Below are 21,021 nucleotides of genomic sequence, written 5' to 3'. Positions count from 1 at the left end.
GTCTGGACACCAGCAGCGACTGGTGGGACCGCATCGTCCTGGAGCGCTGGGACGACCGACAGTGGACCCAGAACTTTAGGATGAGGAGGGACACCTTCCTGGAGCTCTGCGAGTGGCTCGCCCCTGCCCTGCAAAGAAGCGACACTCGCATGAGACCCGCCATCCCCCTCCAGAAGCGGGTGGCCATCGCCCTCTGGAAGCTCTCCACGCCAGACAGCTACCGATCCGTCGGGAACCAGTTCGGCGTGGGGAGATCCACCGTCGGAGCAGTGCTCATGCAGGTACAGCGCTCGTCGGCCACCGAGCCGAGGGGGAGGGGGCTGCGAGGAGGGGATGGGCCGCCCCAGGGACAAAGGGGGGGGGCGGGAGGAGGCAAAAGCGCCCCTCACCGGAGGGGTCGGGCTGTCCCGGCCGTACTACACGCCGCCAGGGGGTTTGCTTCCGGGAGTGGGGCGTGGGGCACTGCCATGACACGCACGCTCCCAGCCACCCGGGCACCCCACTGATTGGCGCTTTGCTGTGTCTCTCTCCGCAGGTGGTCAAGGCCATCAACCGGGTGCTGCTCCGCAGGGTGGTCCGCCTCGCCGACCCGGACGCCGTCATCTGGGGATTCGGCGCCCTCGGCTTCCCCAACTGCGGGGGGGCCATCGACGGGACGCACATCCCCATCCGTGCCCCGGAACACCAGGCGTCCTGGTACGTCAACCACAAGGGGTACTTCTCCATCCTCCTGCAGGCCGTGTGTGACCACCAGGGACAGTTCACGGACATAAATGTGGGCTGGTCCGGCAAAGCACACGACGCACGGGTGTACCGCAACTCCTCCGTGTGCCAGCGGCTGCAGGACGGGACCTTCTTCCCCGACCGCCACATCAGGGTCGGGGACGTGGACATGCCCGTCTGCCTGGTGGGGGATGCCGCCTACCCACTGCAGCCGTAGCTGATGAAGCCCTACACGGGGCACCTCAATCCCTCCCGCCAGGCCTTCAATAACAGGCTGAGCAGGGCCCGCATCGTGGTGGAGGGGGCCTTCGGGCGACTGAAAGCCCGCTTTCGATGCCTCCTCACCCGTCTGGACCTGGCCGAGCACAACATCCCTCCCGTGGTGGCAGCATGTTGTGTGCTCCACAATTTGTGTGAGCAGAAGGGGGAGGCTTTCCTGCCAGCCTGGATGGCTGAGGCTGACCGCATGGCTGGACACTACGGTCAGCCCCGCACCGCCGCCGTCCGGGAAGCCCAGCGGGGGGCCGTCCGGATCCGGGAAGCCCTGCGGGAGAGCTTCCAGGTGGAGGAGGAGGAGGACTGACCTCTCCCTGCATGCCCCACTGGGGCCTTCATCCACCCCACCCCCCCTCCCCTTTCCCCTCCCTACCTACTGTCAAATAAAGACACCTGTTTTTCAAACAAAAACATCTGTTTATTTCACAGAACTGGGGTGGGGGAGGGAGGAATGAAGGTGGGAGAAGGGAGGGGGAAACCTGGGACGAGGGAGCTGGAAGGGGAGGGGAGGGAAGGGAGGAAGGGAAAGGAAAGCTCAGGGGTGGGAGTCCGGCTGCCTCTCCCGTCTCGCCACACTGCGGGTCCGGGGGCGTCGGTGGGGAATGGTTGTGGGGGGGGGGCAGAGGGGACAGGGGGTGTGGAGGAAGCAGGAGCGGAAGCAGGAGCGGAAGCAGGAGGAGCAGGGGGAGCAGGGGGAGCAAGAGGGGGAGCAGGGGGAGAAGGAAATGGAAAGCGGTCCAGCAGGCTCTGGAGGTGGCCTCGCAGGGCACGGCCCTGCTCCTCCAGGGCCTCCAGACTCCTCTGGTGCAGCCTGAGGTCCTCCTGGACCCAGTGGTCCTGGAGACGGAGCTGTCAATCCAGGAACCGGAGGTGCCGCCTCTGGTAGTCCTCCTGGTTCCTGGCTGTCCTGCTTGCCCGGGCGCGGGCGGCTGCTGCAGGCGGTGTGGTGCGCCCTGCAGGCCCAGGTGCTGCAGCTGTGGTGCAAGAAGACCAGCGGTCAATTACCCCAGGGGCCCAGGTGTGTGAAACCCAGCTCCCCTGTGCAAGGCCAGGGCCCCTGCAGGATCCCCAGCTGCTGCGCCGTGGTGGGCAAGGCCCAGGCGCACGGTCCCGGGGCTCCCTCTCGCCCCAGCCCCCCGTACACATAAGGGGAACACGAGGGTACTCACAGGTGGACGCCTCCCCGGCCTTTGACGATGCAGGCGAGCGGCTCTGTGGGATGCCTCGGGGGTCCCGGGTCCTGGGCAGGCTGGCGGCAGGCTCCTGGCTCTCAGAGCCCTCCTCCTCCTCCTCCGTCTCCAGGAGCGGTCCCTCTGCCCCAGGGTCAATCACGTCCCGGGGGGCAGGGACGGCATGAGCCCCCAGGATGCGGTCCAGGGCATGGAAGTGGGGGCAGGCCTCCGGGTCGGCCCCTGGCAGGCAGGCCCGGGAGTAGGACTGCCGCAAGTCCTTTATTTTGCAGCGCACCTGCTCCCGGCTGCGCTGGTGGCCCCTGGCGGCCAGGCTGGCAGCCATGCGTCCGTAGACGGCCGCGTTCCTGTGGCTAGTGCGGAGATCGTGGACATTGGAGGCTTCCCCCCAAACCTCGATGAGGTCCACGATCTCCGCACTTGACCAGGCGGGCGCCCGCCTCTTGCGCCCCCGGGCAGGCTCCTGGGAGCCGCCAGGCTGGTCCTGGGGAGCAGTGGAGGGCTGGGAACCCTCGGATGGCTGGCTCATCCTGTGGCAGGTGCAGGCTGTGCAGGCACGGGTGCTTGCAGCCTTGCAACTGGCACAAAGTGAGTAGCCAGCCAGTGGCCCTTTAAGGGCTCCGGGGCCAGGAGGGGGGCAATAGAGTTTCCCGGGTGTTGGCCAGAGTGGCCACCAGGGAAACCTGGGAAGCCTTAGCCTCCCACTAGTTCGAACTAAAGGGCTACACAGCCCTTAGTTCGAACTAGCTAGTTCGAACTAGGCGTTAGTCCTTGTAAAATGAGGTTTACCTAGTTCGAACTAAGCGCTCCGTTAGTTCGAATTAAGTTCGACCTAACGGAGCGCTAGTGTAGCGCCTAGGAAAGTTAGTTCGAACTAACTTTGTAGTGTATACATACCCTAACTAACTCTCCTCCCGCCCTGCCCCCCAGCCAGGGCAGCATCCACCTTCCTTTGTTTCTCTCCCTGGGGGGTAGCTGGTCAGACAGGTTTGGAGCCCCCTTTGCATAATGACTCACCCCCTGCCCTGCTGGGCTGCGCTACAGCCAGCAGCCAGTGGAGGTCGCTCACAGCCCCAGCAAGTTATGCCCCACTACGTCACAGCCGTGTGTCCCGTATTGTTGAAAGCGTCTGGCAACCCCAGGTCTGAGCCAGACGGGGGCCAGCTCGTCCCCTGGCTCGGGGAGACCCTGGGACGTTCAGGCCCATGCTGCAGCCAGGCTCCCGCCCCGCCCTGGGTCCCTCCTTGTCCCCCTGGGGCAGCTGGGGGTGCAAGTCCCCATGGAGGGCCTGCCCACCGCCCTGTGCCCCAGGAGCTGGCGGTCTCCTTAGCTCCTCTCCCTGGCTCCAGCAGAGGGAGGTGGAGAGGGAGGCGCCTGGCCCAGGGGGGTTGGGAGCTGGCTGCAGGACACTGATGGGGCCCATCTCCTCCCTCCCATCCCAGCTCAGCACAGCCCCCACTAGGGAGCTCGGGGCCCAGCTGGGACTGTCCCTCAGGGGCCCAGCCGAGGACACCGGCCAGCTGGGGAGGGGCCCGACCCCTCTGCCCACTGCTGCTGTGCCAGAGGTGAGGGACCCGCTGGGCGCTGGGCCCCCGAGCACTGACATCGACAGACGCCAGGTCAGGGTCCTGCTGGAATGTCAACCCCCGAGCCTGCCCCCCCCGGGAATGGGATTCCTGTTGCTGCGCACCAGAACCTCTGGGACCTTCGCTGTGCGTGTGTACATGGGAGGTGGTGTGTGAGTGTACATGAGGTGCTGTGTGTCTGTGTATACGAGGGTCTGTGGAAAGGAGGGGCTGTGCGTGTGTGTACATGGGAGGCGGCATGTGAGTGTACATGAGGTGCTGTGCGTGTGTGTGTGTATACGAGGGTCTGTGGTGTGTGCGTAAAGCAGGGACTGTGCGTGTGTGTACATGGGAGGTGGTGTGTGAGTGTACATGAGGTGCTGTGCGTGTGTGTACATGGGAGGCCGTGTGTGAGTACATGAGGTGCTGTGCGTGTGTGTATACGAGGGGCTGTGGAAAGGAGGGACTGTGCGTGTGTGTACATGGGAGGCGGCGTGTGAGTACGAGGTGCTGTGCGTGTGAGTACATGAGGTGCTGTGTGTGTGTGTGTGTGTTTTCCTCTGAGGGAGGGGCACTTCCGCTAATTCCCACTCGCCCTTGGCACACACCCGCGGCGGCTTGTGGCAAAGGATCCGTGTTTGTTTAACAGAAACACGAGCGAAGCGAAGGGGGAGCCGCGCGGCAAAGCAAACAGGGACGCATCCCGCAGCCCCAGGCCTCCCGTGCGCGCGGCCGGAGTTTGCTGTCCGGCGGGTGGGGCGCTGGGGCTCGCCTGGATCACAGCCCAGGCCAGGCCAGTCTCACTGCTCCCGCGGTTCCTGGCATGCGAGGGGGGGGGGGCATTCGGTGACTCGGCCGGCCGGCTCCCCCACGCCGATTCCTCCGAGAGCCAAACAAGAACTGAGCTCGGGCACGTCTCAGCCCAGCCCCCGGAGCGCGGTGGGGGGCTGGCAGAGCAGCCCCTCCGCCTGGCGCGAGGCTCCCCAGGGTGGGGGGACGGGCTGGCCAGGCCTGTGGCAAGCAGCCAGCCCCCGGGGTGTCCAGGGGTGTCTCAGGCTCTGCATCTCCCGTGTGGGGCCCGTCCCGTGACGGCCTCTGCCTCCTTTGCTGCCTGATGCAGCCCTGGGGGCAGGCGAGTCCCGGCCTGGCCCCGGGTTTCCCGCGGGTCGAGGGAAGTTAGTGCTGGTGCCCGACGGGCAGCCCTGGCGTCCTCTCCCCAGCGCAGGCCGGGCATGGGCAGCAGCAGGGCCACCCGCCTCCCTCCCACGGGCCCAGGCAGAGCAGGAGCAACGCCTGGGCAGCGCCTCCCCTGGGGGTCACTTGGCCCCTGTCCTGCCCCCGCAGCGGGCAGCAGCCGCAGGAGACCCTGGCGGGGGGCAGAGCCGTGGGGCCAGGGCCGGCGGGCTTCAGACAATGGGGTCAGGAGACCGGCCCCGCTAGGTCTGAGCCATGGTGCATCTAGCCCCGTGGCCTGTCCCCAGAGCGGGGCAGGTGGCAGCGGCTAGTCCAGGGGGCAGCGGCGGGAGGGGGCAGCCGGGACCAGGAGCGGAGCTGGGCAGGGGCCGGAAGTGACCCGGCAAATTCCCTCGTTCCGGACCAGTCGGTCCCCAGGGGGCGGGAGCAGGGAGCTGCAACCTGCAGATCCCATCGCAAGTAGCTCCGCTGAGCTCCCGGGCCTGCGCGACTGTCCCTGCAAACACCTCCCGGCTGGGGGCGGCTGGTCACGGAACCTGTAACGGAACCGCCGGACAGACCCCGGCGTCACACACATCTCCCTCGTCTACACTCGCCCGGCACGGGCAGGGAGCTGTCACAAGCCCCGGCAAACACACGCCGGCGTGTTCTTACGGCAACTTCAGACACTGTTTGCTGGCTGCCCGGGTGGGGCCTCACCTGCCCTGCAGGGCTCTGCATTGACATGGGAACTGACATTTAATCTCCAGGAAGAGCCGCGCGCTCCCCGGCCCGCCCTGGCTCCCCACACTGGCGCTGGAGCCAAGAGGCGCCGGAGAAGCCTTAGAACAGGTGTGCAAACGGGGACCCGACAGGTGGGAACGTGGAGGCTCCTCGTGGGGCCGGGACATTTGCATGACGGTCAATATTTGGAGAGGAAAGTGCATTGAAATGAGGCTTCCCGGGAATATTTGCTGAGGGACTGAGGTTTCACTTTCGGCTCCCGCGGGGCCTTCACACCCCTCCCCCGTAGTCTGCAATGGCAGGGGATTTCTGACCCGGGATCGGGAAACCCCAACCCCGCCCACAGCTCTCCGCCGGACACAGGACCCCGCCGAGGCAGAACACTGTCCCTGGCGCGCTCCAAACGGGCCCCGGCGACGGAGAAACCCTGAACGGAAGTTTGGGGGTGTGACGGCGCGTCGGGGATCCCCCTGATCCTGCACCGCAGTAGCAGCCAGAACAGATTCCGCCGGGTTATTGCCACTCCGGGTACAGCCCAGCACAGACGGGACGTGGCTACAGGAGTCAGGGCCAGGATGCCTCAGACCCTTTGGGGTAGGGGTCCATCGCCCCCTCAGCCCCCAGCACCCAGCTTAGTCTGTTCCCTTCGGCTACGTCTACACTGGCACCCTTTTCCGGAAATGCTTAAAACGGAACAGCTTTCTGTTATAAGTATTTCCGGAAAAAGCGCGTCTACATTGGCAGGATGCTTTTCCGGACAAGCACTTTTTCCAGAAAAGCGTCCATGGCCAATGTAGACGCGCTTTTCTGGAAAAAAGCCCCGATCGTCATTTTCGCGATCGGGGCTTTTTTGCGGAAAAGGCTACTGTGCTGTCTACACTGGCCCTTTTCTGGAACAGTTTTTCCGGAAAAGGACTTTTGCCCGAACTGGAGCAGCATAGTTTTTCCGGAAAAACACTGACAATTTTACATAGATCGTCATTGCTTTTCCGGAAAAGCAAGTGGCCAGTGTAGACAGCTCGCAGCTTATTCCGGAAAAGCGGCTGCTTTTCCAGAATAAGTGGCCCAGTGGAGACACAGCCTTCATGTTTCCCAGCCAGCAACTGCCCCACTCCCAGGCCCTCCCCTGTCCTAGCACAGCGGCGTAGGTGGCAGGATCCTCAGGGCTCCTCCGTCTCTGTCTTCAGTCCTGCGTCCTGCTCCAGAAGCCCCTTGGCTACGGACAGAGGCCAGGCAGGATGTCTGGACCCACCCTGACCCCAGACGTGCTCCAGAGTCTTTTGATCTGCCAGTTTGTTCCATCTCTGCTGAGCGCCTGCACCAGGAGTTTCCTGATTGGTGTATGTGATTTGGTTTCCTTTAACAATTTTACTCTCAGCTTTTCCTTTCTTTCTTTTAGTCAGAAACCTTTCGATGGGAGCTGCTAAAGGACGCCCAGCGAGCTCTTTTGGGTGAGAGCCGATGTATGAAGTGACCCGGGCCTGCGGCTGGGCCCTTGGGACGGGAGAACCACAGGCTCGAATTGTGAGTCAGTACTGAAAGAATTGCAAAGAGGTGTGACCCACTGAGGAATTGGTCTTGCGGGGTCAAAAGGGGGAATAATGTAGCAGAAACGTATTTGTTAGTGTTGGTGATTAGACTAAGTATGAGGCATGATTTGATGTCTAATGACTTGCTCCTAAGTTCTGTCTGCTCCTCTTTCTCCCTGTCTCTCATCATTAGACAATATTTCCTGGAAGGCTTCGCTGCCTGTTAGCTTTACCAATGAAGTTGCACCCCTTGTCTGGAGCACAACCTCGGGGGAGGGCTAGCTTGGCGTTTTGAGCATTGGCCTGCTAAACCCGGGTTGTGAGTTCAATCCTTGAGGAGGCCAGTTAGGGATCTGGAGCAAAATTTGTCAGGGTCTGTCTACACTGCCACCCGAGTTCGAACTAGGGGGCTAATGCAGGCATTCCAAGTTGCAAATGAAGCCTGGGATTTAAATATCCCGGGCTTCATTTGCATCTTGCCGGGCGCCGCCATTTTTAAATCCCCCTTAGTGCGGACACCGTGCCCGCGGCTACACGGGGCATGGAGTAGGTAGTTCGGATTAGGCTCTCTACCGTTACTCCTCGTGGAACCGTCAGTGCTGCTGTAGCGCTCGATGGGGCGGCCACGCCTGGGACAGGGACTGTCACGTCCTGAAGGCACCAGAAGGCAAGTCTTGCTTAACATGCCGTTAGACGGCGGAACTCACTGCCACAGGGTAGCGTGAGGTCAGCTGCCTCGCGGGGTTCAGAGGATGAGTGGACATTTCCAGGGAGAGCGCGAACATGCCGGGATCCGACCGTGCGGATAACCCTGTCCCGGAGCCCCGCCCCGTCAGCCCTCCTGCTTCAGGGCATGGGCTGGTGCTGACCACGGGGGTCAGGCAGCATCTTCCCCAAAGCTCGTTGTGGCCTCGCCGCCAGTGCTGGGATTCTTGCCCCATCCCACAAGGCGGCTGGTCCTGGCCCTGCCGGGGACTGGAGACGGGCTGCACCGCCCCGGTGATCCCCACTGAACCCCAGGCTGGAGGGGAGGCAGCTGCCCTCCGGCCCGGGGAGGCGGCCGTGATGGTGGCCGGGGGTGGGGGAAGGACTCAGCTTCGGGCAGAGACCCGGGCTCCTCACCCGGTGGCTCTGCCTTGGAGCTCACCCTGACAAAGGCTTCTCCATGGTCCCAGCTTGGCTGCCGGCCAGGCCCCGAGTCTCTGTTTGCTCTGGGTGCGGGTCCACGTTTGCCAGCTGGGCTGATTTGCATCTTCAGCATCCTCCCCTTCCTCCCCCGCCCTCCATGTAGGGCAATAAATACCCTGGAGAGCCAGCGCCCTGCACAGGCTGGATCCGACCCTCAGCGCTCCCCGCCAGCTGCCTAGACGGACAGACGGATGGACGGGTGAGTCCCTGCCCCTCCCGGCCCTTCTCCCCTCCGTGCTGGGTGCTGGGCAGTGGGAGATACACGAGCCCTGGGCCGGAGCTGCCCTGTGTGTCACTGGGGCTGTCTCAGCCCCTCCCTCCCCACAGCGCGGCCCCGGCACCCTGCTGAGCACCCCCCACCCGCTCTGCTCCCAGGCCCCTGCCCTGCTCTGTGCTGGGAGAGTGGGGGAGGGGACGGTGCTGCCAGGCTCTTGGAGACCAGTCCAGGGAGCTCCCCTGCCCATGGGGGACTCTGAGCCTGCCCCTCGGGGTGGGAGATGGATCCCCAGGGCCCTTCCCCCTCAGCCAGGCCCCTCAGCAAACAGCCCCAGCTCTGAAGTGCTCCCCCATGAACTGCCCCATGGGAGGGGGGAGGGTGGCCCTGGGGGTGTCTCGGGCTCTCCTGGCCCATCTCCCTTGTGTGTTTGCTCCTCAGGGGCAGCGAGAAGATGGGGCCAGTCGCCTTCGTCACCCTCTGCCTCCTCGGCTGCCTGGTCTGCAGCCCCGCGCTAGCAGGTGAGTCCCGGCCCGGCCCCTCGAGCCGGAGCCCTCGGGGACTGGTTGCCGTGGTAGGAGCTGGGACGTGGCTATGAGAGCTAGGGTGCCAGTGTAGATATACCCTAATTTACTCCTCCTAGCACAAGAACAAAGGTCACCAAAATAATAGGTAGCGAGTTTCAGACAAACAGAAGGGAGTATTTCTTCACACAAGTCTAGAGTCCAGCTCTACCGCATCTACCGCTTCCCCCAGCCACAGGGCTTCGTACCCTGCCAACGGAAGCCACCAGCATGCTCTGACAGGGTTTGCCCCTGAACTAGCGCTTGACTTAGTCTGTTCTCTTCATGTTTGCCCAGCCAAGACTGCCCCCTCTCCCAGCCACCGGTCTCACACTCCCCCCAGGCAGCCCCCCCTTCCTCTGTTCAAACTCCTTCCCCTGGCCAGGTGAGACGTTGCTAACCATGAGCTACCTGTCTCCTCTCAGGGCCCCCCCACTGGGCAGTGCTACAGGTACAGGCCAGTAGGGGTCACCCCCAGCCCCACACAGTGACCAGTGACTGCCCCGCCAGCGTGGGCCCAGGGTCACAAGGGCGTGCAGCCCCCCCGCTACGTCGCAGAGCGGTGCAAGGGTAGCGGCCCAGCCGTGCCCCTAACGGCGCCGCAGCGCAGACACACGCCGAGCCACTCGGTTCTTTGCCAGCTGGCGCGTCAGCCCCCGACTCTGAGCGGTGCTCACTGAGCCAGACGCCCTCTGCTGCGAAACCCCAGGGCACCGGGCCCGTCGGCCACTGCCACGGCTTCAGCTGCTGCCTGACCCCTCCCTGCACAGCGTCCCCTCCCCCGCCTCGTGCCGTGCAACCCAGACCTACCTTGAAACCCCAGACCTCCCCAGCAACCCAGACCTCCCCTGCAGCCCAGACCTCCCCTGCAGCCCCAGCTCCCCCCTGCAGCCCCAGACCTCCCCTGCAGCCCCAGACCTCCCTTGAAACCCCAGACCTCCCCTGCAGCCCCAGACCTCCCCTGCAGCCCCAGACCTCCCCTGCAGCCCCAGACCTCCCTTGAAACCCCAGACCTCCCCAGCAACCCAGACCCCCCCTGCAGCCCCAGACCTCCCCAGCAACCCAGACCTCCCTTGAAACCCCAGACCTCCCCTGCAGCCCCAGACCTCCCCTGCAGCCCCAGACCTCCCTTGAAACCCCAGACCTCCCCTGCAGCCCCAGACCTCCCTTGAAACCCCAGACCTCCCCTGCAGCCCCAGACCTCCCTTGAAACCCCAGACCTCCCCTGCAGCCCCAGACCTCCCCTGCAGCCCCAGACCTCCCTTGAAACCCCAGACCTCCCCAGCAACCCAGACCCCCCCTGCAGCCCCAGACCTCCCTTGAAACCCCAGACCTCCCCAGCAACCCAGACCCCCCCCCCTGCAGCCCCAGCCCTCCCCTGCAGCCCCAGACCTCCCCTGCAGCCCCAGACCTCCCCTGAAGCCACAGCCCTCCCCAGGTTACCCAAGCTTTGGGAAGGAACAGGTGTGGTGTGAAACAGCCTCTAACCGGCCCTCGGCATCCTCTCCACAGGGACACAGGCCGGGTTCTGTCCCGAAGGCTGGAAATCCCACCAAGGCGACTGCTACAAATACTTCCCCCAACAGAGAACCTGGCAGGAGGCCCAGGTGAGAGGCTGGAGGCAGGGGGGCTCAGAGCACTGGGTGGGGGAGGGGTGGGTTGAGTATCGGGGGAAGGGCGCTGGGCGGGGGAGGGTCGGGGGAATATCAGAGCACTCTAGTGAGGCAGGATTTCCTGTTACACAAGCCATATTGTCTCTGTGCTGCTCTCACCAGCCCCGTGCACGTGTAACACCCCTCGTGCCCCCCAGTCCTGTGTTTACACGCTCCAGGCTCACACTCGCCCTGGTGTATCACGGCACTGAGAGCTCCCAGGCACTGGCTGGTGCCTGCCCCCTCCGAGCTGCTCAGCCCGGCTCCCGGGCTCCGTGCCTACGGTGGGTGGGGCCGGCTCGCTGGGCCCTGGACGGGCGCCCTGGCACTGTGTCAGTCACGCAGGGCTCATATCAGCCCTGCCCAGCTCTGCCGCCTGCATCACTATTCACCGCCCAGCCTCGCCCTCCCTCCCACTGGCCCTGGGGGCGGCTACGCAGCAGCAGACCCGGGGCTGCCCCGTCCAGCCGACTCGGGCGCCTGGGGCTGGGGACTCGTCCGGGCGGGGCCGGGGAGCGGCTCAGGGCCGGGTGGGATCTCCAGGAAAGCCCTTCCCGCGGCGCTGCCCCGTGGCCTGTGGGGCCAGCGCGGGGTCAGGACGTCCTGGGACCAGCCAGCGCCCGGCAGAGCCCGGAGCCAGGGCCGGCCCAGGGAGTGGTGCAGCCAGCGGCGCCCACCCCACGGCCCGGCAGCGGGTTGAGGGGGCAGAAATGGGGTAACTGGCTTTGTCCCTTCTTGGCCCAGGCCGAGTGCCAGGAGCAGGGCGCGGGAACCCATCTCGTCTCCATTCTCAGCGCCGGAGAAAATAACATGGTGGCCAAATACGTCAGGCAGAACCCAGGGTCGGGTTCCGTCTGGATCGGACTCTCGGACCCTTCGGAGGTGAGTGCCCGGCGCCCGCTCCGCCTGCGGCCCCTCCCTCCCCTGGCTCTGTTCCCTGCTCAGTGGGGGGCTGTTGTGGGGTGGGGGGGGGTCCCACGAGAGCAGGATCTCCAGTGGGACGGGGTGAAAACAGTCTACAGCCGCCTGTGATGTCAGTCCCAGGGTCAGTGCCCAACACCCGGCACAGAGCCCAGCCCGCTGTGACTGACATCCACAGTGACACTCGGCCCAGGCCCGTTGTGCTCCGACTTTTCAGCCCAGGCCACGAGTCGCCCCCCCCCTCGAGACGAGACGTCTAGACGAGGGCTACAGCCTCCAGGGATTTAAGTCTCAGGATCAGAGCCCAACACCCACCGCCGAGCGCAGCCCAGGGCCAGTCTGTGGGTTCTCTGCTGGGCCTGGCCGGGGCGGGTCCCTGGCCAGAGGCTCCTCAGCCCCCAGCCTTGTAGGACACTCGGGGTCCCAGGAACCACCAGGCACCGGCTCAGGACGGGCGGTTGCTGGGCGGGCAGGACGGGCAGGTGCCGATACCCCCGAGCTGCAGAAGGCGAATCAGTTCCAGGTCACAGCAAGTCCCAGTGGCTCAAGTGCTGCGCCCCCCAAACTCCACCCCACTGCCATGTCCACACACACCCTGCTCCGTGGGCTGCTCCCTGGCTCCTGCTGCCGCCGATTCTGCCCCCTGGTCCTTGCTGGGCCCCTCCGCATCCCCCGTCTCTGCTGCTCCGGGCTTGCCAGGCCCTGCTTGTCCCCGAGCCAGGGCCCTGCCCCCATAGCCCCCAGCCCAGGTGGCCCCGCACTGGGCTCACGGGCGGGTGGGGCCCAGGGGCAGCGCTCCGTGTGGGTGCCGTGTCAGCGTGTCTGGGACATGGGCTCGCACTAGAGCGTGTGCGGCTGTCGCACCCCCACGGCACAAGCAGCTTTCCCGTCCCTCTGCAACCGGCAGCTCAAGCAATAGACAATCGGGAGGGGCCGTGGGTGGTGAGGCTTAATGGTCAGAGCAGGAGGTGGCTCCAGTGCCCGGTTCAGGAATTAATGCCTGGCCGAGGGGCAGCGGCAGGAGGGGACCCCGGAGGCACCTCCTGAGCCAGAGCTGAGCCCGGGGTGAGGGTCAGGAAGCCGGGATCCCAGACACAGAAACAGGCCCCTCAGGCATCCAAAGAGGCCTGGGCCAGTCCCAGCGTGTGCAGCCCCTGGCCCCCAGCCCAGTGAGAAAGGACAACTGGAAAAGAAGGGAAGTGCCTGTGATGGCGCGTCGGGGTCCCCCGCCTCCTGCACCCCCGTAGCGGCACAGACAGACTCCCCCAGCCGGTAGAATAGAGGGAGTTTATTGCTTCTCCAGGACACAGCACAGATGGAATCTGGTTCCAGGGCAGGCCTAGGATGCCTCAGCCCCCTTGAGATGGGGGAGACTGGGCCCCTAAACCCCAGCCCCTTTCCCTAGGCTGCTTCCTCCATGATACCAGACAGAAACTGCCCAAGTTCTAGCTCTGCCCCCCAGCCAGGGGCTGCCCTCCGCCTGCCTCCCTTTGTTCCTCTCCCTGGGGGGTAACCGGTAGAACAGGTCACCTCCCTGTCCCATCAGCTACTCGGCTGGGCCGTGGTACAGGCAGCAGCCAGTGGGGGTCACCCACAGCCCCAGCCTAGAAAACAGCAAAGTACCCCCACTACGTCACAGCGCTGAAACAGAGCGAGCGCTGACTGGACGCGCTGTCTTTTACTAGCTTTCCTAGTCATGTGCTGTGCAGCACGAGTCACCAAGGGGACACACAGCTGGGACGGGCCTGGCCAGCCCCTCAAACGCTCTTGTCCCACAGCTGGGCTGAGCCAGAGTTTACCTGCCTAGCACCAGGAAGGGCACTTGCCACTGAGGCAGGGATAGGGCTGCCAGGTGTCCAGTATTCTACTGGACAGTCTGGTATTTGCACGCTCTGTCCAGTAAAAAAAATCAGAGCCCATCGGACACGTGCAATGTGCAATGTCTGATATTCTCTGATTTTTCCGGCTGCGGACCAGACGGAAGCCTGGCAGGGGCGGGGGGAGTGGCTGGGAGTCCCAGCTGGGAGGCGAGGTTGCGATCGCCGCTTATCCCATGTTCCTTTTTTAGGAATATGGGTGTCCGGTATTTTTTGGGAGACCATCTGGCAACCCTAGGCAGGGGTGCGACAGAAACGCACCAGCCCGTGTGCGGGCGGAGGCGGATGGTTCTGGAAGCCTTTGGGCTGGCGGGTGCTGGAAGAGAGTCGTGGGGCCGCGCCCGTCGGGGGCGGAGCTCGCGGGAGGGTTCTCGGCCGCGCTCTGCATCGGCTCCTGCGCGTCTGGGACCCAGCTATGGTACCCAGTGGAGAGCGGCTCATGCTCGGGGCCAACAGGGCAGCTCATAAACACAAGGGCTGTGTCTGGACTGGTAAGTTTTTCTGCAAAAGCAGCTGATTTTGCGGAAAAACTTGCCAGCTGTCTACACTGGCCGCTTGATTTTGCGCAAAAGCACTGACGATCTCGTGTAAGAAATCAGTGCTGCTTGCGCAAATACTTTGACGCTCCCATTCGGGCAAAAGCTGTTGCGCAGGAGGGCCAGTGTAAACAGCTCAGATTTGTTTTGCGCAAAAAAGCCCTGATGGCGAAAATGGCAATCGGGGATTTCTTGCACAAAAAGTGCTATTTCAGAAAAGCGTCCGGGCCAATCTAGATGCTCATTTCCACAAATGCTTTTAACAGAAAAACTTTTCTGTTAAAAGCATTTGCGGAAAATCATCCCAGTCTAGACGTAGCCAAGGGGCGACGCTCTAGCTGGTGACCTTGGGATTCACGGGGTCTCCTCTCCTTTGCCTCTGCAGACTCAGTGCTGGGGCTGGGCCGATCGCTCCCCGGCCAAGTTCACCGTGTGGGGGACTGGACAGCCTGATGGCCAATCACAAAACGAGCGATGTGTGGTGTTAAAAGTGCCAGGTGAGCCAGCAGCTCAGCCCCCCCCCACTCGCCGCCCCACCAGGGCCCTGTCTCGCTCTGCCCACGGGCCCAGAGACATGGATCTGGCAGCCCCAGCGGCTGCAGGGCCGACCCCGGCTCCTCTGTCTTCCCTGCCCCAGCCTGGGAGAGCAGTCAGGGGGGGCCCTGGTCTGACCCGGTGACACTGCTGCCCCCAGCTCCCCGGGCTTGTTCATGTCTGCTCCTGTGACAGATGGGAGAGATGCACGCACACAGACACACATGTGCTCATACATGCACATGCACGCACACACACAAACGCATACATGGACAGACACACATGCATGCACACAAATACACACAGACACACACATGCATATACACACATGTGCACATGCAGACACACACACACACCCATACTCCAGCCCCAGAGGGGGTTCCCTGCCGAGCAGCTAGCAGGCGATCTCTCTGTGTTGCTGCTGCTCTCCTGCCCGTGGCACCGGGGCTGAGCTGAGCCAGCACGGAGCCACACAATGAATGGGGCCTGGAGCTGTCTTTGCTCCCCTTGTGGGTGCTGTTCCTCACGAGCGTTTGCACCCCCCAGCTCTTGTGAAAGTGCTGCACAGTCTGGGAACATTCACCGACTGAGCACGACAGGCACGGGGCACTGACTGCCTGCAGCCTGCAGCCTGGGGGCGGGGATGAGGGGGCAGGGCCGGGGCTCTGGGACCAAATCCATTTCTCCCGGGACAGGCCTGCCCCAGCCAGGAGCCGGGCGAGCTAGATGGTGACACACTCTGGCAACTAGCAGCCACTTGCCCCAGGGCCCCCAAATGACATGAGAGGGACATGAAGGTCCCAAAGTCAGGAAGTGCCAGAGCAAGGCTGCCCACATAACCTTAACTCTGCCCGTGGTACGTGTGTGGCATGGCACAGTCGTCAGCGGAGCTCCCTGCGGCCTGGGGTGCTGCTGAGGGGCTGAGCCCGCCCCGCCCCTTCCCCCCGCTGTCTGCTCGCGGGGCAGGGCACGGCCAGCCCCAGAGCAGCGGAAGCGGTGCCCGAGGGAGGACCGTGCTCTGCGCACGGCAGGCCGGGAACCCGGGCTCCGGGCAGGGACCGCACGGGGCTGGGGAGGGGTCGCTGTCCGGCGGGAACGGCCCAGCCGTCTGCACTCAGGCCCGGTCTCTCTTCTCCCCCTAGATTTTCAGAATTGGCACGATTATCCCTGCAACGAGACGTTCCGCTTCGTGTGCAAGCGGGGATCCTGCGGGAGGCAGCTCCTCCCCGCACCCGGGCAGTGAATCGGGTCCCTCCGGACGAGAGACCCGGGTCCCTCCGGCGCCCCTGGTGCAAGGTCCCTGCTGCGGAGCATCGCGGTGTGACGCTGCCTCCCCCCGCCCCCTGCTCCCCCCGTGGCCCCCACATTCGGCTCCACAACCCCCGCGCCGTGAAATAAACGTCCCCTGAGCATCCAGCTCTGAGCGTGTCCCTCTCTCTCGGGCCTCCCTCTGCCACGGGCAGGGACACGCGCCAGAAAGCGCTGAGCCCGGCTCCTGGATCCTTGCCCAGCCCTGCCGGAGGCGGTGGTGTGACCCGGGGAACTTCCCTTCCCTTCCCTTCCCTCTGGCCTACGGGGTGTCCTCCCCCCGCAGACCCCTAAGCACGTCCCCTTGTCTGCTGCCCGGCCCAGCCTCCGAGAAGGGGGGTCTCCTCACGCTCGCCCGGCCAAGCCGCAGCCCCAGGGTCCCAGGCCGGCGGCCCGAGGCCCTTCGAGTTCAGCTGCAGCTCGGACCGGCCCCAGCGAGGTCCCACGCGGGAGCCCCAGGCAGGGCCCAGAGCAGGGACCCCCCAGATGGCTCCTTGCGCAGCCCCCCTGGTGCCGCAAGGGCTGGACTGACTCAGCCCTGGGGGTCGAGGGGTCCGAACGGGCCCTGCCCTGGGGGAGGGGCTGGGCACTGACCCCAGGACCAGACCGGCTCTGACCCCCAGGCCCGGCCCCACTGAGCTCTGCCGGGCCGCAGGGAGAGTCGGGGGAACCGGTCACCCCAGAGAGCAGCGAGGACCCTCTCTCCCCCCAGGGGCGACCCCCCCCGGCCTTTGCTCTCCCAGCCCCATGCAGGCGGGGCCCCGATGCCCCCCCGGAGCGGCTGCCTCCCAGAGGAACCTGCCCCAGGGAGTGTCCCCCCTTCCCGAGGCAAGGAACAGGAACCCCAGACCAAGAGCAGGGTGTCTGGGCCCCGCGGGGAGGGTCAGAGCAGGGCCAACGGATCAGCACCGGGGCGACTTCCAGTGCGAGCCTGGGGGCCCTCCCTAGGCACCAAACCCGCCGCACCGAGCACGTCAACCCCCCCCGGCCAGCAAAGAGCCTCCAAGCAAATCTCCTCACACACCCCAGTGCTCCCGGTGCCCCCCAGCCCCTCCGTACATAGGGGAGAGGTTATAACCCATCCCCCACCTCCCCTCAGACACCCCAGTGCTCCCTGTGCCCCCCAGCCCCCCTCACACAGGGGAGAGGTTATAACCCATCCCCCACCTCCCCTCAGACACCCCAGTGCTCCCGGTGCCCCCCAGCCCTCCTTACACAGGGGAGAGGTTATAACCCATCCCCCACCTCCCCTCAGACACCCCAGTGCTCCCTGTACCCCCCCAGCCGCCCTTACACAGGGGAGAGGTGATAACCCATCCCCCACCTCCCCTCAGACACCCCAGTGCTCCCGGTGCCCCCCAGCCCTCCTTACACAGGGGAGAGGTTATAACCCATCCCCCACCTCCCCTCAGACACCCCAGTGCTCCCTGTGCCCCCCAGCCCCCCCTTACACAGGGGAGAGGTTATAACCCATCCCCCACCTCCCCTGAGACACCCCAGTGCTCCCGGTGCCCCCCAGCCCCCCTTACACAGGGGAGAGGTTATAACCCATCCCCCACCTCCCCTCAGACACCCCAGTGCTCCCTGTGCCCCCCCCCCATACCCCCTTATACAGGGGAGAGGTTATAACCCATCCCCCACCTCCCCTCAGACACCCCAGTGCTCCCTGTGCCCCCCAGCCCCCCCTTACACAGGGGAGAGGTTATAACCCATCCCCCACCTCCCCTCACACACCCCAGTGCTCCCTGTGCCCCCCAGCCCCCCCTTACACAGGGGAGAGGTTATAACCCATCCCCCACCTCCCCAGTGCTCCCTGTGCCCCCCCAGCCCCCCTTACACAGGGGAGAGGTTATAACCCATCCCCCACCTCCCCTCACACACCCCAGTGCTCCCTGTGCCCCCCAGCCCCCCCTTACACAGGGGAGAGGTTATAACCCATCCCCCACCTCCCCTCGGACACCCCAGTGCTCCCTGTGCCCCCCCCAGCCTCCCTCACACAGGGGAGAGGTTATAACCCATCCCCCACCTCCCCTCAGACACCCCAGTGCTCCCTGTGCCCCCCAGCCCCTCCTCACACAGGGGAGAGGTCATAACCCATCCCCCACCTCCCCTCAGACACCCCAGTGCTCCCTGTGCCCCCCAGCCCCCCTCACACAGGGGAGAGGTCATAACCCATCCCCCACCTCCCCTCAGACACCCCAGTGCTCCCTGTGCCCCCCCCCCAGCCCCCCTCACACAGGGGAGAGGTTCTAACCCATCCCCCACCTCCCCTCACACACCCCAGCGCTCCCTGTGCCTCCCCAGCCCCCCATACACAGGGGAGAGGTTATAACCCATCCCCCACCTCCCCTCAGACACCCCAGTGCTCCCGGTGCCCCCCAGCCCTCCTTACACAGGGGAGAGGTTATAACCCATCCCCCACCTCCCCTCAGACACCCCAGTGCTCCCTGTGCCCCCCCCAGCCCTCCTTACACAGGGGAGAGGTTATAACCCATCCCCCACCTCCCCTCAGACACCCCAGTGCTCCCTGTGCCCCCCAGCCCCCCCTTACACAGGGGAGAGGTTATAACCCATCCCCCACCTCCCCTGAGACACCCCAGTGCTCCCGGTGCCCCCCAGCCCCCCTTACACAGGGGAGAGGTTATAACCCATCCCCCACCTCCCCTCAGACACCCCAGTGCTCCCTGTGCCCCCCCCCATACCCCCTTATACAGGGGAGAGGTTATAACCCATCCCCCACCTCCCCTCAGACACCCCAGTGCTCCCTGTGCCCCCCAGCCCCCCCTTACACAGGGGAGAGGTTATAACCCATCCCCCACCTCCCCTCACACACCCCAGTGCTCCCTGTGCCCCCCAGCCCCCCCTTACACAGGGGAGAGGTTATAACCCATCCCCCACCTCCCCAGTGCTCCCTGTGCCCCCCCAGCCCCCCTTACACAGGGGAGAGGTTATAACCCATCCCCCACCTCCCCTCACACACCCCAGTGCTCCCTGTGCCCCCCAGCCCCCCCTTACACAGGGGAGAGGTTATAACCCATCCCCCACCTCCCCTCGGACACCCCAGTGCTCCCTGTGCCCCCCCCAGCCTCCCTCACACAGGGGAGAGGTTATAACCCATCCCCCACCTCCCCTCAGACACCCCAGTGCTCCCTGTGCCCCCCAGCCCCTCCTCACACAGGGGAGAGGTCATAACCCATCCCCCACCTCCCCTCAGACACCCCAGTGCTCCCTGTGCCCCCCAGCCCCCCTCACACAGGGGAGAGGTCATAACCCATCCCCCACCTCCCCTCAGACACCCCAGTGCTCCCTGTGCCCCCCCCCCAGCCCCCCTCACACAGGGGAGAGGTTCTAACCCATCCCCCACCTCCCCTCACACACCCCAGCGCTCCCTGTGCCTCCCCAGGCCCCCATACACAGGGGAGAGGTTATAACCCATCCCCCACCTCCCCTCAGACACCCCAGCGCTACCGGTGCCCCCCAACCCCCCCTTACATAGGGGAGAGGTTATAACCCATCCCCACCTCCCCTCACACACCCCAGTGCTCCCTGTGCCCCCCCAGTCCCCCTTACACAGGGGAGAGGTTATAACCCATCCCCCACCTCCCCTCAGACACCCCAGTGCTCCCTGTGCCCCCCAGCCCCCCCTTACACAGGGGAGAGGTTATAACCCATCCCCCACCTCCCCTCACACACCCCAGTGCTCCCTGTGCCCCCCAGCCCCCCCTTACACAGGGGAGAGGTTATAACCCATCCCCCACCTCCCCTCAGACACCCCAGTGTTCCCTGTGCCCCCCCAGCCCTCCTTACACAGGGGAGAGGTTATAACCCATCCCCCACCTCCCCTCAGACACCCCAGTGCTCCCTGTGCCCCCCAGCCCTCCTTACACAGGGGAGAGGTTATAACCCATCCCCCACCTCCCCTCACACACCCCAGTGCTCCCTGTGCCCCCCAGTCCCCCTTACACAGGGGAGAGGTTATAACCCATCCCCCACCTCCCCTCACACACCCCAGTGCTCCCTGTGCCCCCCAGTCCCCCTCACACAGGGGAGAGGTTATATCCCATCCCCCACCTCCCCTCAGACACCCCAGTGCTCCCTGTGCCCCCCAGCCCCCCTCACACAGGGGAGAGGTTATAACCCATCCCCCACCTCCCCATAGACATCCCAGTGCTCCCTGTGCCCCCCCAACCCCCCCTTATACAGGGGAGAGATTATAACCCATCCCCCACCTCCCCTCAGACACCCCAGTGCTCCCTGTGCCCCCCCCCATACCCTCTTACACAGGAGAGGTTATAACCCATCCCCCACCTCCCCATAGACATCCCAGTGCTCCCTGTGTCCCCCAGCCCCCCTTACACAGGGGAGAGGTTATAACCCATCCCCCACCTCCCCTCACACACCCCAGTGCTCCCTGTGCCCCCCAACCTCCCCGTACACTGGGTAGAGGTTATAACCCATCCCCCCACCTCCCCTCACACACCCCAGTGCTCCCTGTGCCCCCCCAGCCCCCCTTACACAGGGGAGAGGTTATAACCCATCCCCCACCTCCCCTCACACACCCCAGTGCTCCCTGTGCCCCCCAGCCCCCCTTACACAGGGGAGAGGTTATAACCCATCCCCCACCTCCCCTCAGACACCCCAGTGCTCCCTGTGCCCCCCAGCCCCCCTTACACAGGGGAGAGGTTATAACCCATCCCCCACCTCCCCTCACACACCCCAGTGCTCCCTGTGCCCCCCAACCTCCCCGTACACTGGGTAGAGGTTATAACCCATCCCCCCACCTCCCCTCACACACCCCAGTGCTCCCTGTGCCCCCCCAGCCCCCCTTACACAGGGGAGAGGTTATAACCCATCCCCCACCTCCCCTCACACACCCCAGTGCTCCCTGTGCCCCCCATATCCCCTTACACAGGAGAGGTTATAACCCATCCCCCACCTCCCCTCAGACACCCCAGTGCTCCCTGTGCCCCCCAGCCCCCCCTTACACAGGGGAGAGGTTATAACCCATCCCCCACCTCCCCTCAGACA

At 64.8% G+C, this 21,021-nt stretch overlaps 1 protein-coding gene across 8 annotated transcripts in view; it reads left to right on the top strand.

Moving 5' to 3' along the window:
* LOC106731447 (C-type lectin-like) overlaps window positions 1-17,187 on the top strand; it is a 46,261-nt gene extending 29,074 nt beyond the window's left edge. For 4 of the 8 annotated variants that reach the window (XM_075916744.1, XM_075916745.1, XM_075916743.1 and 1 more), the window contains 7 exons: window positions 7,071-7,195; window positions 8,492-8,587; window positions 9,044-9,123; window positions 10,678-10,772; window positions 11,562-11,699; window positions 14,537-14,648; window positions 15,828-17,186. In XM_075916744.1, the coding sequence (XP_075772859.1) occupies window positions 8,580-8,587; window positions 9,044-9,123; window positions 10,678-10,772; window positions 11,562-11,699; window positions 14,537-14,648; window positions 15,828-15,928 (534 nt within the window). In that variant the 5' untranslated portion in view covers window positions 7,071-7,195; window positions 8,492-8,579 and the 3' untranslated portion in view covers window positions 15,929-17,186. Of the gene's footprint in view, window positions 1-4,254; window positions 5,803-7,070; window positions 7,196-8,491; window positions 8,588-9,043; window positions 9,124-10,677; window positions 10,773-11,561; window positions 11,700-14,536; window positions 14,649-15,827 lie in introns of those variants that run through there. The other 4 variants (XM_075916748.1, XM_075916747.1, XM_075916746.1 and 1 more) reach the window with 2 other exon arrangements.
* Window positions 17,188-21,021: the final 3,834 nt, after the last annotated feature.

This window comes from Pelodiscus sinensis, unplaced genomic scaffold (genome assembly GCF_049634645.1).
Source record: "Pelodiscus sinensis isolate JC-2024 unplaced genomic scaffold, ASM4963464v1 ctg58, whole genome shotgun sequence".
NCBI lineage: Eukaryota > Metazoa > Chordata > Testudines > Trionychidae > Pelodiscus > Pelodiscus sinensis.
This window is presented reverse-complemented; position numbering and strand designations above follow the sequence as displayed.